Raw genomic sequence first — 17,387 nt, 5'->3', positions numbered from 1 at the left:
TACTCAGTCCCAAGGGGATTAGTGGGTTGCCCTATTGTATATTAGATTGTCCTTGATCCCAGCATTTGTCCTTCTCTGCCTTCCATCTGTCCAGGTGCTCTTCCACTTCCCTTATTTCTTTTATCTCTCCGGGCATTTGAGTGTGGTATGTGTTGTCTTCTTATGACTGCTTTGTATGCCTCCAAGATCATGGTACCCATTTGGACTGAGGCCATGTTTTCCTTAAAATATAGGTCAGTGGGCTCTGCCGAACATGTCTTGTTTTCCTGCTTGTGAGCACTCAGGAATCCAGTCGTCACTCCTTATGCCCACTTGTACTGGGCACTGTACATGATTCAGAGGGTTTTACAGAGTGTTAAGAGAGAGAAATGTCCTCTAGTGCTGGTAAATCCATTTTGGGTGTCTGAGGGGAGAGGAGTTGGCCTAACGGCTAGGGCGCTCGACCTCGGACCTGGGGATCTGGGTTTGAGTCTCGGTAACAACGCCAAAAACCTCCTGTGATTCTGGGCAAATCACTTAATCTCCCCGTGCCTAAAATGAATGCGTGTCCTCATGTAACGTAACTGGTTCTATGTAAAGCGCTCTGATACCTGATTCAGTTCAGGTCTAGTTCGCGCTATATAAAACTCTGCAAAAAAAAAAATGCTCTTGAAACTCGCATGCAAAATACTATTTTATCTACCTGTGCGAGGGACTGCGGATAGCTGTAGATGGATAGGAAAATCCTTTAGTTCAGGCAGGGGCTTTTAAACTCCTTGCCTGGAAAGTGCCAGGAGATCTCCAGGTGTGTCAGGCCTTTTGGGAAAGGCAGAGGAGTTATTCAAGGAATCCTGGGAACCAGGTACTCGATTTAGATTTAAACAAATTTGGAAACTTTGGGTATGTTAGTGCTTGAAAAGGACTTTGGATCTCGTGGAGGCACCTATAGTAGAAGTGGGTAATTTCCCAGTGGAACAATTTGAGAGCTGTTTTATTTGTTAAAGAGTAAATTGGTACAGATTACCGGTGCTTGCTGGATGCAGTCAGGTTGAAGTGTGGGTAAGACTGTATTGGTTTGAAGAGTACTAAAAACAATCAGATTGAGAATACCTCTTATCGCAAGGTATGAGGTTCTGTGGAATGTCAATATGGTATTATCTTTGTTGACATCATGGCTAATTAATAGATATTTACAGTTGAAAGATTGACTATGAGGTTAGCATCTCTGTTATGTTTAATTTCGAGCTGCAGAGTTTCAAATGTGAAAGCTTTGGAGGTGAGTTACAGAATGTATGACCTTTTTGGAGTATTGTTTGATATTACTAAAAGAACTAAGACTGTGTCCGAAACAATTTTGTATCCAAACTACGAAGCATGCAAGAAACTTTGTGCAGCGGATTGTATGAAGGAGTACAGTTTTGGAATGGAAGAATTTAGACCTGCTTGCGTAAAACAATTAAACTCATTTGTAAAACTATCCAAAGCTGTGACTATAGCTACTATAATAGACTATGCAACAATCAGGTATTAATTTACAAAGATTTACAACACATTGTATGAGAGGTGCAGTGGCTAACTAAGCCTTTTGAAAAAGTGGGAGTTTGGAACACATTATGAGAGCAGCTGATTGGTCGAATGCTGTTGATATGCAATACATTTTTGCAAGCGATAGAGCAGGGGAAAGACAAAAACATTTTGTGTACCCCTTGTAAAGTCATTCTCTCGGATGTATGACGTTACAATGCATACATTCACAACGCATACCATTATAACAAAACGTTTACAACGCAGGATCCATTACAACGCAAGCCATTACAACGCATGCCATTACAACGTAGCTGCTATTACAACGCATGCCATTACAACGTAAGTATGGGTAAGTATTTTTATTTTTTTTAATTAATGGGAATGTAATAGTAGTGTAAGTGGTGGATAGTGAAGGGGTTAAAATTACTATTCTAACTCCAGGGGGGTGTAATAGTAGGGTAAGTGTTGGATAGTGTAGGGGTTAAAATTACTATTCTAACTCCAGGGGGACTTAATATTAGGGTAAGTGTTGGATGGTGTAGGGGTTAAAATTTAATTAAATACTTACCCATACTTACGTTGTAATGGCATGCGTTGTAATAGCAGCTGCGTTTAATGGTATGCGTTGTAATGGCATGCGTTATAATGGATCCTGCGTTTTAAGAGTTTCGTTGTGATGGTAGTGTGTTGTTTTAGTTGCGTTGTAATGGCTGTTTCCCCATTCTCTCATAACCGTAATGATATTAATTGCGTGAAGCATGTAAACTAGTCAACTGAAAGCACCTGAAATAGACCGACATGTGAAAACTAACTGCTGTTTTGCAAAACATTAATGTGCTAATAAAAACAATGAGTCATACTAACATAGAGCTGTGATATTGCAGATATAACCGAATAAAAGTGTTTTTGTGGCAAAAAGAATGCAGATGGTGAGTAAACAGCGCTTATTTGTTCGCTTTTGCTAGGTAACTCCTAAGGGGAAACATTTAGAATGGTGGGAGGTAAACAGAAGGGCTTGATTTCTATATCTAATTTATGTTGTGTTTATTTTTATACTAGTTCCCATTGTGGCCTGCATGGCCTAGTCTGAAAGTGGCTGTTTAAATGAGAAGGTGAAAAAGCATCCAAAGATGGCCGCCACGCATGCACGAAGTAAATGACCAGTTTGAGTGCATGACCTATGCTCGGAGAATAGATGTCAAGGCCAGCCTGGCCTATGATGTGAGTTGTGCGAAAAGATGCTTGCTTGTAAAAGCCTCGGAAAGGAAGAAGTGGAAACTTAACTATTTAAAATGGCTACAAGAGAGAGAACGAAAAATACAAATGTGAACATTAAGTCATGAGAAAACCTTGGGAAATGACAATGCAAAATCGTCAACTGGTTTGAATGAGGAGAACATGAGGTGATAATCACCACCCCTCTAATGGACCAATGAGAAATGAGTGTGGACCCTAAGAGTTTCAATTTTGGGGTTAGTTAGTGATAAGGGTATATAAGAGTTTGCATGGAAAAAGGGAAACGGTTGGCTACCGTGGACATTATTGCGCACCATGACATGCTGTTGGTTTGAACAATTTTGTGGTGCGAGAGACTTTGAAATATTTTGGACTTTTTGATGGGGAAAAGAAACGAGATTGATTGCGAAGATTCTATGTCGGGAGGAAGACATCGAGGAGGCTAGAAAGTCAGTTAGACTGGGAACCTGTTCTATGCAGTTCTGTCATGTTTCTATGGCAGATAGGTAATGCGTTTTACTAAAATTCTCCTTTCTTACATGTATTTAATACATTTTAGAATGTGCTTGTCTAAGTTTTGCAATATGAGAAATTGTTTTCCTAAAAGAATCTAGATAAAATTCTGATAATTATAAACTCAAGTCTGTTTTTATTAAAATAAAAGTCATGATAATCAAGTGCTAGGAAATGTATGGGAATATTGTGATTGAGCTGGACTTAATCGCCATCAACTGATTCCTACTAGTTGGTCCATCGACCAAATAGTGGAGTACCTTGATATTTTATTCCTTATGACTGTTGAATATTTTAAATGTATATAATGTATAGAAATAGTGTATAGGTTAATGAGGTACCCCACTTATCCAGCAGCTCGCCTTCTTTCCACTGATTCAGGGACAGTGTGTTCTTGTATGTGAATGTGTGACTTGAGTAAAATATGTTGCTCCTGGGTTAGTGAGATGAGTATGAGGGTTGTTTGGAAGCCGCCTTGCATCACAAGCATATGGCAAATGTGGCGCTAGAGGGCTACCAACATGTTTAATGATAGCCTCTGTTCTTGTAATGAAATAGCAATTCTCCAAATAAAGTGCCTATGGAGTCTGAATTTCATTAAAGACACTGAGGTTAGCATTATCCCGCCCTTCACTCCCTCTGTTAATAGGAGTAAATATGTAAATAAGCATGTATATAATTGGATTTTTTTTAATATGATTTATTATAATTTGATTTGATGATTAGGTTGTATGGAGATAATATTTATCAACTTTTATTCTTTCAGAGAACAATCAATGATAATACTGTGGGGGAGGATGAGAACTAGTGTTATAAAGAAGGAATGTGTACAAGCATGAGAATTTGTAAATAAAGGAGAGGCACAAGGCTTTGCATTTAAAAAAGGAAGATGATTCTGTGAAGGGACTTTTTATATGTGGAGGAAGGTTCTAGTTTGTTAATGTTTTGTAATGTATTCTTTAAAGTGCTGCATGAAGTAGCATTAAAAGATTAATGCACAATGCTAGCCTCCGTGTCTAATGAAATTCAGATTCTCTAGGCACTGTATTTGGAGAAGCATTATTTCATCCCACCTCTCAAGGCCTCTATGACTGCTCCAATCCGGTTTGCTCTTTACCTCTTAACTCTGCCCTATTGAATTTAATCATTCTGCCTAATCTTTTACAATTATGTAGACAACATTGAATTCCTACTGAAACTGGATATCAGATGTCAGCTGCACAACATGCAGATCCTTTCATGACTGATGTCAAGAAAACATCTGACACTAATTGTGGGAAAACAGAGATACTCAATTGCAGAGACATTGGGGCCATATGATGCTCATAGTGCTATCACATCTGGGTTAAGTCAATGCACTCTGTACTTGTGAATTTAAATTCCTGTTTCATAGGCTACAAGCTGTGAATGAAGCTCTAGTAAGGCCCTCTGCATCACTCATTGTGGTCTACATGGGATAGGCTAGACTTCATTAAGTGAAAAATACAAGTAATAGTTAAAGGCAAACCATGTGTTCAAAGTGGCAGTTCTGAATCAAAATATCAACCTAGAAATCATAAATTGGAAGTTTACACTTCTACATTTTGACAGCAAAACGTTGGAAATCACTTCTCAGTTCAGATAAAGAGATGCGATGATCTTGAATGGGATGCTATTCCAAAAGATGGGATGTGATGATATATGATTTGATGATATGCTGATATATGTACTGTGAAACTTTGCTAAGAGATGTGATGTGATGTTATGAAATTATTTGGTAGGAGATGTGATGCAAATTGATGCAATGCAGTGTGAAAAATGTTATATTAAACTAAGAGATTTCATTCAATGAGAAACTATTCTAAGAGATTTGAGGCTATATGTGTAGAATTTAGGGATTGTGATTTCCTAATTGTGATACTTTGAGAATGGCAATTGGAAAATCGCAATTCCTAATGTACAAAAAACAAGAAATTGGAAATAGGGATTCCTAATAGGGTCACAATGGACCTACCTCATGAACATTAACAAGGTAGGTCACAGTTTTCTACCCATTAGGAATTACAGCCATCGCAGAAGACCACCATGTCTGTGATTGATTTATAATAAATCAATCTTTAAATTCTTTTAATGTAGCCTGTTTTCCTTAAAGTAAAATGGGATGTGTTAAAAAAGAAAAAAATTAAGCGTTTTAGTTTAATTTTTAAAGAGTAGGCAGTGGTCTGTGAGCCCACTGCCTGCTCTTAAAAAATATTTGTATCAACATTTACAAAGGGAAAGGGGTCCTATTGGACCCCTTCCCATTTGTTAATGGTTACCACCACCCTTGAGGTGTTGGTAAAAAATGAATGTTTTTCTACTTTTATTCGGTCACAAAACATTCATACATACCACTGCAAATCCGTATTAGGAAGGGACACCCTAAACACGCCCATTCCAAATACGCACACCTAAGTTCTGACTTGATAACAAGCTACCAAATCACAATTTGGCTTTTGTACATTAAAAAACATTTTGCGGATGTAAATGGTCCGAGTCTGCAACTCGGGCCATTTTCAACTTCAAAAAAGGTATTACATATGGACCTTGATGTTATGTGATGCTATGTAATATAATTTTATGTAATGTCTTGAGATATGAGCAACATCATGCTACGGTAAGATATATTATGCAATACTATGCAGAGAACGTTATGCTTTGGTAAAAGTTGCTATGATCTCCCATTGAAGGAGATATTATGTGATGTGATGCTATGCTAAGGGATGTCAATTGATGTCATATATTGTGGTATACTATGTTGTTAGAAATGGGATTTCTGGTAGGCTAGGGCAAGCACCTATAGGCCTATACCTCATCAGCAGAGCATGATACATTATCAGCATACATATAATCAGCCCGGCACCATGGGACCCTGCTTTGTATGGTACATATTTATCTTTAGTGAGGCAACCATAAGGATGGCACTCCTTGTAGGCTCTATGGGCCACGGACCTGCCTACACCATGTAGGGCAGTAAACTCTCAGGGCCCCATCTTGGGCTCGCTCCGCAATGGCCTTTTCCACCAGTAAGGGCTCAGGCAAAGCTTAATTCCCTTCACAAGAATCCCCCAGAGGTTGGGGGGACCTTACTGGGTCCCCCGCGAAGGTTTAGATCTGGTAATGGCAGCTGCCTACGGGTGCAATGAGGGAAAAAGGCTCCACCGATTTCGGCACATCCTGGGCCGGTGATGCAACCTCGAGGGATCCCGTTCCCGCCACGTCCGGCATTGAGAACACCCCACCCATGCTCTCCTACCAGCGGAAAGCCTCCAGTGGGGCCAGGGATCTCACTGATTGTAGGCCGGAAGTCAGCATGGGCCAGATCCTCCCACCTGGACCCTTCTTGGGCAGCGATCACCACGAGGAAAAACAGCCCGACTTGGAGCGAAGTGTCCTCTGACTTTGCTACTTGAGGCCCCGCCTCCCAAGGCATCGGCGTTGCTGGTTGACATGGTGGATTCCCCCGGTGCTCGCCCACAACCAGTCTTCGCCTGACTTCTGCCTGCTTCCTGTCTCCCCACTGCGGGGCTGGTTGCTAGCCGGCAACCTTGGAACGGGCGGCCGCCCTCGAACGGCAGCTCCTTACGGCCGGGGCTTCCTCAGTGCAGAAGTGCGGGGTAGGCTCCCGCCTGCCTTATTATGTCCTCAAACAATCCCAGCCAGGGATTCCTGCAGGTTTTGGCGTGTCCTCGCAGTTCGTGGCCACGTAGCAGAGCCCCGGCTGCCTACAGCTCTAAAAGCGTCAGGGGGCACCGCCTGGAAAGGGAGAGCGCTTTCAACAACTTGGCTCTCCCCTCCGTGGCTCCAGCCATAAGCCAGAGGGAGGCGCTGTCCATGCTGCAGGGCACCAAGCGCTCCTCTCCTCTCCTGGCACTCTGGTTTCTGGGAGCTGCAGGGCAGGGTCCCCCAGGTCCTGAAGGCAGTGGATTAAGCACCCACCATGCGCTGAGCCTCAAAGTTATGAGGGGCAGAGCTGGGCCCAAGCAGGCCAGCTCACAGCACCCGCCAGCAGAGGGAATTCCTTTGTGGCTGTTCCTCCAGGCACCCAGCAGACCTCTTCGTCCACAAGTCCCAGTTAGCACAATGACATGGGGTCACAGACCCAATATTTATACCTTGTTTGTCTTTGTTCTGCCCTGGCACAGGGCTTGGGGAACCAGTCACAACTGGTTCTGGGGGGTACTGAAACACTTTATATACAGTGCGCACACCCTCCTTTGTCAGGTTAAGCTCAGGCGCTAAACACACCACAGGGGGGTGGAGCCAGCATTGAACAAGGCAGGCACAGACCTATTTAGGGTCAGGGGCTACTCCTCCCACTACTCCAAATGCAGATCTGCCTATTCAGCTTAGCGCTAACTCACCCTGCCCCTCTGGAGCCAAACACCTCACCAGTCCCTGTCACTTCAGAGCCAGACACACAATACACACCAGGCAGGCAAAGACACATAGCACACAGAAAGGCCAACTTCTAAGAGTGGCATTTCTAAAATACTGATAATAAATCTGCACACACCATTATGCAGCATTTATTATTACTATTCCAAACATACCAAACTTGACCACGCTGCTCCTCTCATATCAGGAATTACCACTGAAACACTTATCAGGGAATCCCCAATGCCTTCCTATGAGCCTCACAGTAGTGAGAAACCAAAATAGCTGTTTGGCGCTACCAGGACATGTCACACAATTAAGGTACATGTCCTACCTTTTACCTACAATGCACTCTGCCATAAGGTTAAAGGCCCTTAGGGGTGACTGACATGCAGTAAAAGGGGGGTCACAGACGAGGCACCCACTTTATGTGCCTCGTAACAGTGCCAGTAAACCGCGCGTACTAGCCCTGCAATGGCAGAGGCTTGGGACAAGTTTGAAAGGCTACTTTGGTGGGTGGCTCAATTAGCGCTGCAAGCCCACCAGTAGCATTTACTTTACTGGCCCTGGGTATTTGAGATACCACTTTACAAGGGACTGACAGCTAAATTAAATACGCCAAACAGGTGTAGACCAATCTTACCATGTTTACCACAGCGAGCCCACGCACTTTACCCTGGACAGCAGTGCTAAAGTGCCCAGAGTCCTAAAACCACCAACACCAGGTCAGAAAGAAGACTAGGACGAAGGCAAAAAGTTCAGGGATGACCTTGCAAAAAGGGCCCAGTCCAACATATGTCATATAATTTTATATGATAGGAGTAAATGTGTCTCTGGGGTAATTCCTTGGTATGGATCGCTATTGACATACTGTGTATATATTCTAGTAGAAGTTGTTTCTAGCAGTGACTGTTTGTTCCTGAATGCGGATCATGCTCTATTCACTAAAACATATTCTGAGCATTTATGCATTTAACAACGTAGATAGTTTTTAATCTGCCAAATCACCTATAGTGGTCTGGCTTAGATCTCAGTGATTAATCAAAAATTTTAAACGAGAAAGGATTTTTCATGTCATGAAGTAATACATATGGGTGGGTGGAATTTTAAATTCTGTCGGAAGATTTGGAGGAATTTAGTAATTCCACATTCACTGGCGGAAAAAAGCGGCACCAGTTTTTTAACAGCGCTGGAAGAGGGAGCAGTCCCTCTATATCACTGCAGAGTAAGTAAGGGCGCCGAAGGTTATGCACTGTAAATGCACTTGCTATGTGACAGTGCTATTTCTTAGCCCAAAAGCATCTTTGCATCGATTTTGGACATAAGTGTGCATTTTACACCAAGAAAATAGTGCCAAATGCACACTATGCCCCGTTGCAGTATTTGGCGGAATCCCGAGGAATTTTTATTTAAGTGTGGAATCAAATTCCAGCAACCTTGCCTACCCCTCGTAATAAACTCATACAAGATGTGCTCTAATTGTGCTTCAAACAATTGATTGGACCACATTTCTCATATAAGTGGCTTAACCTCTTGCATGCTCATGACAAGGTGAGCTCGTCATGAGGTACACTGGAGCTGTGCTCATGACAAGGTGAACTCGTCATGTATAATGGGATTCAATAAATGTCAGCACAGGAGGGGAAAACCCTTAGCAGCCAAGTGGTTAATGAGAAAATTCAATGCTACTCTTTTAAAAGATATTGGAAAGGGCCTAATTTACAAACAAATGCTTACTATAGCAATATAGTCTGCTGTCGAGGGCTATAACAGAGGTTAAAGGCCCTAACAAACACGTTACTTACCTTCAGTAACGCATTATCTGGTAGAGACTCTATCTAGCTTCAGATTCATTATCTGTGAATTTCCCAGGCGTCAGGCTGGATCCAAAAACTTTTGCTGAGCAATACCCCTTCTGCATGGTGCAATTCATCACCGCATGGCTCCGTTCGGCTCCGCGTGACTTACTCAGCGCCTGCAGCGGTGGTTATGATGTGCGGTGCATATATAGGCGACACTCAAGCGCAGACGTTGGTACTTTTCGTATTTCCCACACCAGAAGCGCGGAGCCATGAAGTAAGTGAAGTAGACATGTGCAAAACTAGGGCCCTGAAAAGGGGAGTAACCCTAGTCCTACAATATTAGCAAAGCGGGGAGGCATGGGCGGGGCTGTAAGGAATCTGCAACTAGATGGAGTCTCTACCAGATAATGCATTAGCGAAGGTAAGTAACTTGTTCATCTGATAGAGACTTCTAGCTGCAGATTCCTTACCTTTGAATTGAATACCCAAGACATACCATTCCAGCGGTGGGCTGTGGACCAATATCCTATACTAGGAAGTCCTGCAGGACTGAGCAGGCAAAGTGTCCATCCCACGGACCTAACCATTCAGGCAGTAGTGTTTTGCAAACATGTGCAAAGATGCCCATGTTTTCGCCTGACAGATGTCTTGGATTGGGACACCCCGAGCCAAGGAGACAGTTGCAGCTTTTCCCCTGGTGGAATGGGCCCTTAATCCCTCAGGGGGCTGCTTCTTCACCAGTGCATAACAGATCTTGAGGCAGAGAATGACTCAGCGAGAGATGGTCCTTTTCTGTACTGCCCTTCCCTTCTTCGCTCCCACGTACCACACAAAGAGTTGGTCATCCACCTGGCACTCTTTAGTGTGGTTAAGGTAGAATGACAACGCTCTTTGTGGGTCTAGTCGGCGGAGCCGCTCCTCTTCCTTAGGGGGATGAGGGAGAGCAAAGAAGATGGGCAAAGTGATGGACTGACCCAGAGGAAAAGGGGTCACAGCTTTCAGTAAAAAAGAATGCCCGGGTGTGAAGCACCACTTTGTCCGAAAAGGACATTAAATCAGAAGGCAAACAAGAGAACGCCAGCAGCTCACTCACCCGCCAGGCCGATGTAATTGCCACCAAGAAGGCTGTTTTGATGGTTAACAGGTGGAGGGGACAATTGTTCAACGTCTCAAAGGGAGCGCACATCAGATAGGTGAGGACCAAATTAAAGTCCCACTGCGACATAGCAAAGGGCGTAAGTGTAAATAGGTGAGACAGCCCTTTCAGAAATCTATGTACAATGGGAGATTTGAAGAGAAAGGGTTGGTCTGGCAGCCGCAGAAAAACGGACAGAGCAGAAATATAACCCTTAAGAGTTCCCAAAGTAGAGCCTGGTTGGGCAAGGGTTAGAATGAACAAAAGGACAGTAGGAAGAGGAGCAGAAAGAGGGTCAATAGACCTTTCTGTACAGTTATAATACAAATTTCTGCCAACAGCAGGCATATACCCTCTTAGTGGAGGGCCGCCTGGCTGCCAGAACAACATTATAGACTTCAGGAGGCAGGTCAGAAGCCAACAACTGTCATTGCTCATTCTCCACGCATTCAGGCACGGAGTTGACAGGTTCGGGTGGAGAACCTTTCCCTGCTGCTGTGACAGAAGATCCTCCTGTACCACCAGGGTTATGCCCTGCTGTTCCAGCCATGTCCAGACACGGAGGGCCTCTTGACAAAGGGTCCATGAACCCACCTCACCTTGCTTGATGCAGTACCACATGGCGGTGGTGTTGTCTGTGAACACCTGCCCTAGCTTCCCCTTGAGAGAGGGAAGAAATGCTTTCAGTGCCAACTGAATCACTCAAAAGCTCCAACACATTTTTGGGGAACACTGACTCCACTGGAGACCAGTGTCCCCTGATCTCCACATCTCCAAGATGTCCGCCCCATCCCAGAAGTGACGCATCTGTCAAGACTGTGAGTCCTGGTCGGGGAAGGAAGAGGGGTCTGCCATTGACCCAATTGCGGTTCGTAAAACACCACTGCAGATCTCTCACAGTTCCTTCCAAGATCTGGACCAGGTCGGCAAGATTTCCCCAATGCTATACCCATTGGAACTTCAGGTCCCACTGCAGAGCCCACATATGCCACGTGACATGCTTTACCAACAGGATGCAGGAGACAATGAGGCCCATAGCTTCAGAGTTAGTCTCACCGAAATCCAGGATACAGGCTGAGACATAACCTGAATATCCCGGATTCACTGCTCAGGAGGATAGGCCCAAAACTGAGCTGTGTTTGGAACTGCCCCAATGAAAGTGAGCATCTGAGAAGGAGTCATGTGTGACTTTAGCACATTTATAAAGAACCCTGGCGAATACAGGAGGTTGGCTGCAGTCTGAAGCTGGGAGATTACTTCTTGGGGCGAAGACACCTTCAGCAGCCAGTCGTCGAGGTTGAGGGAAGGCTGACACCCTTGACCTGCACAGATGACCTGCGACCATCGCCATCACCTTGGTGAACACCCGAAGGTCACTGGTAAGTCCGAAGTGGAGCACGGTAAACTGAAAGTGCTCGAGGCCTACCTTGAACCGCATATAACGCCTGTGGTCTAGCCGGAAGGCTGACACCCCTGACCTGCACAGATGACCTGCGACCATCACCATCACCTTGGTGAACACCCGAAGGTCACTGGTAAGTCTGAAGGGGAGCACGGTAAACTGAAAGTGCTTGAGGCCTACCTTGAACCACATGTAACGCTTGTGGCCCAGCCGGATGATGATGTAAAAATACACATCTTGTAGGTCCAACGCTACCATCCTGTCTTTTTGGTCTAGAGCAGACAAGACTTGAGCTAGATTGAGCATCTTGAACTTCTCCTTCTGGAGGAAGAGATTGGCAGTCCGAAAATTTAAAATGGGCAGCAACCCTTTGTTTTACTTCGAAATCAGAAAGTTTCCTATATAATTTATTTATGCAATTTATTAAGCGCACAAATACCCTTGGGTGTCTCGGCGCTGTGGACGGAGGATGGTAGGACAGAAAGAGCTGGTTATTTATTGGTTGAACAACTAGGTTTTGAGTTGTTTACGGAAGGCAAGGTGAGAGGGTGTGCTTTTGATGTGAAGGGGGAGTGTGTTCCAAAGTCTGGCGGTGGCGACTGGGAATCTACTGTCGCCCCAGGATGATTTTTTTGTTCTGGGGACAATCATAAGGTTTGCTGCTGAAGAGCGTAGTGATCTGGTTGGCTTGTAGGGGCATAGTTTTTTTTTAGGAATTCAGGTCCTGTGTTGTTTACTGCCTTACAGGCGATACATAGGGCCTTGAACTTTGTACAGCTTCTGATGGGCATTGGGCAGCCAATGGAGCTGGCGTACTAGGTTGGATGTAGGTTTGAATTTGGGGGGGTTAGTCAGGATCCTTGCCACTGCGTTTTAGACCTTTTGCAGTTTGTTTAAGACTTTTTGCGGAGCGTTAAGGAATAGGCAATTACAATAGTCTACCCTGGACATGACTAGCATGCTCATGAGATTTCTCCTGGCATTTGACGGAAGGTAGGGTAGAAGTTTCTTTATCATTTTTATGGTGTGAAAATCCGAGGAGACAACGTTGTTAGCGTGTTGAAAAAATGATAGTTTGTCGTCAAAGATGATACCTAAGTTTCTGACTTTAGTTACTGGGGATGGAAGTGGGCCTAATTCTGTTGGCCACCAGGAGGGAGACCAGCTGTGGGAGAGGTTGCCAAAGATCATTACCTCTGTTTTCTCGGAGTTTAGCTTAAGGCATTTGTTTGCCATCCATGTGCTTATTGCGAGCATTCCGGTTTGAAAAATTGCTCCGACTTTTTATACCCTAGCTGTGTGTCGTCGACATATGTAGTCAGTCGCATGCCATGAGATTTGATGACCCTCGCCAAGTCGGACATATATATGTTAAATAAGGTCGGACTCAGCGAGGATCCCTGAGGAACACCGCAAGGGAAGGTGAAGGATGGGGATGTGAAGTCGCCTAGCTTTACTGATTGGGAGCAGTTAGAGAGGAAGGAGGTTAGGAGGGCTTGGCGTTATTTTTTATACCTATGGTTGAGACACGGTCAATAAGTGTAGTATGATCAACCGTGTCAAATGCTGCTGATAAATCTAGCAGCACCAAAGCCGCGGCTCATCCCTGATCGAGTATCATTCTGAATTCGTCGGAGGCCTTGATGAGGGCTGTTTCGGTGCCGTGGTCCTTCCTAAAGGCACCATGACATCATAACCAACACCGAGGACATCAGGTGGAGCAGAGTGGAGCAACCCAACGCTGCGCACAAGGGGTATTACTCAGCAAAAGTTTTCAGATCCAGCCTCAATGTTTCTTCTCTTCCAGTAAGCAAGACAACACGCCTCTCTGGGTCTCTACCGTGTTCGGTGAGGAGCTCGTGTTGTCTTGCTTACTGGAAGAGAAGAAACATTGAGAACCCACAATAAAAGTTGGAAAGGAGACTGTACATCAGTATTAACTATCGTAGACACGTCACATACTACGGAACCCCAATGTGGGTCGGAAGTATCACCACATTTCAAAAGTAACAGACTTGAAGCATCTAGCCTTGAGGATGTCGCGGACTACACCCCCAATAGAGACGAAACACGTGTTGGTTGTGGCTGTTTCAATGGATACACAAGAACACGGGAATAAAACGGGAGGAAAAAAAAGAACCAGACTGAATTGTCTCAAGAGTTTTATTGCATATAATCTATTGCTTCTTATACAATAGGGAAACCAGTTTATTATTTGACGTGTGCTAGGGACCTAAGTTCACCAATGGTAAGTTGGCAAGCAAGATTTGGCGTCCCCATCCGTAATTTTCAGTCACTATTAGGTAACCAGACAAGATTCTCCCAAAGTGTGGGGGGGGCAGGGGGTGTCGGTGGCAGTCGTGACCGCTCATGGTCAGAAAGCTGCCCCTTGAGTAGAAAATCTACATGAGCGACAGCAAAATCAACTCTGTCGCCCTGTGTGGTGCTGTTCATGCTGTTTTTTCAGTGCAGAACGAGTTCCCGGTGCTTAAAATCAGTGCAAGCCGCCTGACCTGCCAGATTCTACTGAGTTTCCATGTAACACTGCAGAATTCTGTGGAGAGAAATTCAATGAGTTCCAACCACTGCTTGTAATTTCCTTTTTTAGGGAAATTACACAAAATGACCAAAACGTTATGCAAATTACATAAAAATACCAATCTGGCATTTTGTGCAATTTTTTTGAACGAAATGCATCCATACGATATTTTTGTTTTTTGTAGCATAAAATGTTCCTTGGCGTTTATTTTGGATGTGAGGCATGGTCGCTTTGGATTTGAGACAGTGGCATAACATTAGCCCCTGAGCTCTACGAGGCCCTGGCGGCCTGATATCGCCTGACTTTGTCCGGGGACACTGGGCCCCCTCTATGTACTTTGCAGGGGTGCCCCCTCAAGTTTCCTCACACTATTGATCTGAGAATGCATGTTGCTCTAAAAACATCGCACAAGATTGTATGAGATGTGAACAATAGCTGCTCGTATTCCGTATGCATGGTGCAATTTCCCAAATAATATCTGAGAATTATGTAATGCAGCATAGTGACAATTTCGGGCATTTAGTGGAGCAAGTACAAAGGGAACTGCCACAAATTACGCAAGAATACACCAACGTAATCAAAAGTTTTCTTGGGCCCAGAAATGTGCAGAATGCTCTCAGTTTCCATCACTCTTACTCGAGCGTAAGTGATTGAATGTGTTTAAACCTGCGCAGTGAAATACAATATTTTCTTTTAAATGAGTCTACATGCTTGTACAAAAATCCGGGGAGACCTGTAGGCTACAGGTTACATAAAGACTACTGCAGAGGGTGGCCGACCCAATATGAATCTATACCTGGGTGGCCGGATTTAGACAAATATGCTCACATCGATGCATGAGAGATTCATACTATTTTGCACACATTTATCACTTTTTGTCAATACACAAAAACTATAAAGGAGTATGAATATAAACCTACAAAATAGTAGGCCTGCATCTGTGTTCCTGTCCCTGTGTATTTCAGTGAATTCTCTGTCTGGTGGTAAACCCGTGGAATTACGCATGGCAGAATGTTGCAAAGCTATTTTGGGGGAATCTTTTTCCTCATTAAGAACACTTTTACAATGCCACCGTTTGCAGCAGTAGTTTTACTCGTGTTTCCAGAGTAAGACACTACTTACGTAATGTTTATAAATACCCACATACATATGAATTGGTCGTAGGTGTTTCCAGGCCAAACCACCTACTCTCAAGCATGCTTTCTCAGCCATAAAAGTACAAAGGTGGAATACATCATGAGAAGCCTTTTTCCCCCAGATGGACACAGCAAAGAGGCCACGAGCTATCACACCAACCCTGTAATGGAGTTAGAAGTGGAAGGCAAACTTTGAAGGTAGTTAGGTAGCTCTGAGTAGAGGTGGACAAGGTTTCATAGCGTTTTCACATTTTATGCATGCTATGTGGAGGTGAGTAATCATGTAAAAATCAAGACTTTTTTCACTTCTTTCCATCACAAGATCCTGTGTTTATCACCATCTGTACATCAGCATAAAAGATCTCGCATACCTCTCCTTCACGAATGTCCACCTTCCAGAGTCTGTAAGTCATGCAGTGAACATGGCTAGCGCAGTGCAATAGCTCCTATTCTCACGAGACATTTCAGGCCTACACTAATGTGCAAACATCTCGTTACCACCATTCTATCCTGTGCCTTAGCAAGTGTTTGCAAAAACGTGCATGTGCGTATCTATTACTTCACCACAAAAAAATGTAGGGAACACATTTAGCTAGCTAACGGGTTCCCCCTAGTGTTATAATTTCTACCAAAAAGCTGGGAAGATTGTTGAAGACTGGACGTTCTACCTCTACATAAGTCATAGTAGCTGCACACCATACTATACCTTCGCTCGCAGCTCCTCAATGGTTTTGTAGACGTGGTTGTGGTTCCGTTGGGCGGCGGTGGACGCGGACGCGCCCTGCTTGTCGTACCACTGGAGAATCTTGCGTTCCAGCTCTGCGTTGGCTTGCTCCAGGTTGTGCACCTTGTCCAGGTAACTGGCCAGGCGCTCGTTGAGGTTTTGCATGGTGTGCCTACTGCTGTTGTCGAAGAAGGAGGAGGATTCGCTGCCAGGCCAGCGACCAAAACTCCCGCTAAAGCCTTTCGCTGAGTAGCCCCCGATGGAGGAGACTATGGAACCGGTGCAAGATGCACTGTGCCCAGCACTGGGCTTGTCAGCAGGATCCTCAATCAATGCCTCTTCGAAGGTTATCACTAATGGGGGTTCAATATTACGAGGGCAGACCATTGAAGCACAGTCATCCCCCGGTGTAGTGAAGAAAGCCATAGCGCAAAGCGGATCAGGGACAAGGGAAGAAGGAAAACGACGCGTTCAAGAGGTGCATCCAGACGCCAGCGCACTCTTTATGTTCAACTCAGGGGGCGTTGCCAGTGGAACAGGTTTTCCTCCCAGGAAGTGCTCTGCGCCCTTCACGAAGAGGTCAAAGTTGACAGGGGTCCCATTGATCTTCTTTAAATTCCTTGGACACAGAAGCACAGGTAATTCATTCTTCAACTCTGTTGACAAAAGATGCTTGCCCTGGGCTAGTCCTTCGACACATAGCTCGGATTTCAGCAGCCCGCACCTTGTAGTAAACGAAAATCTGACACACCCACCTCCCTCTCTCGCGAAGGTAAGAACTAAAAGTCGCCCTGCAAAATGTTTTAATACAAGGACATCTTGGGGGCGTACTCTCTCTCTCTAGATAAAAACTACACGTTACTGTTCATTTGTAGCACCTTGTCCACAGAAATCGTTGGCTTAAAACGTATTTTGTATTTCTGAGAATAGCCTCGTAAATACGCCAGTGCCTCACGAGCCGGCAGTAGCCTGCAGCATTCCTCCTCCCCAGCAGTGAGT

The 17,387-nt window shown here is 44.5% G+C and overlaps 1 protein-coding gene across 1 annotated transcript in view; it reads right to left on the bottom strand.

Moving 5' to 3' along the window:
* The window catches only part of LOC144755997 (keratin, type I cytoskeletal 19-like), a 109,868-nt gene extending 92,913 nt beyond the window's left edge, over nt 1-16,955 (bottom strand). Inside the window, exon 1 of the mRNA XM_078645471.1 lies at nt 16,371-16,955. Within this exon, the coding sequence (XP_078501597.1) occupies nt 16,371-16,814 (444 nt within the window). The 5' untranslated portion in view covers nt 16,815-16,955. The remainder of the gene's footprint in view (nt 1-16,370) is intronic.
* Between the last annotated feature and the right edge of the window lie 432 nt (nt 16,956-17,387).

This window comes from Lissotriton helveticus, chromosome 5_1 (assembly GCF_964261635.1).
Source record: "Lissotriton helveticus chromosome 5_1, aLisHel1.1, whole genome shotgun sequence".
In the NCBI taxonomy this organism is placed as follows: Eukaryota; Metazoa; Chordata; class Amphibia; order Caudata; family Salamandridae; genus Lissotriton; species Lissotriton helveticus.
The sequence above is the reverse complement of the archived record's forward strand: the minus strand, read 5'-3'. Positions and strand labels throughout refer to the sequence as shown.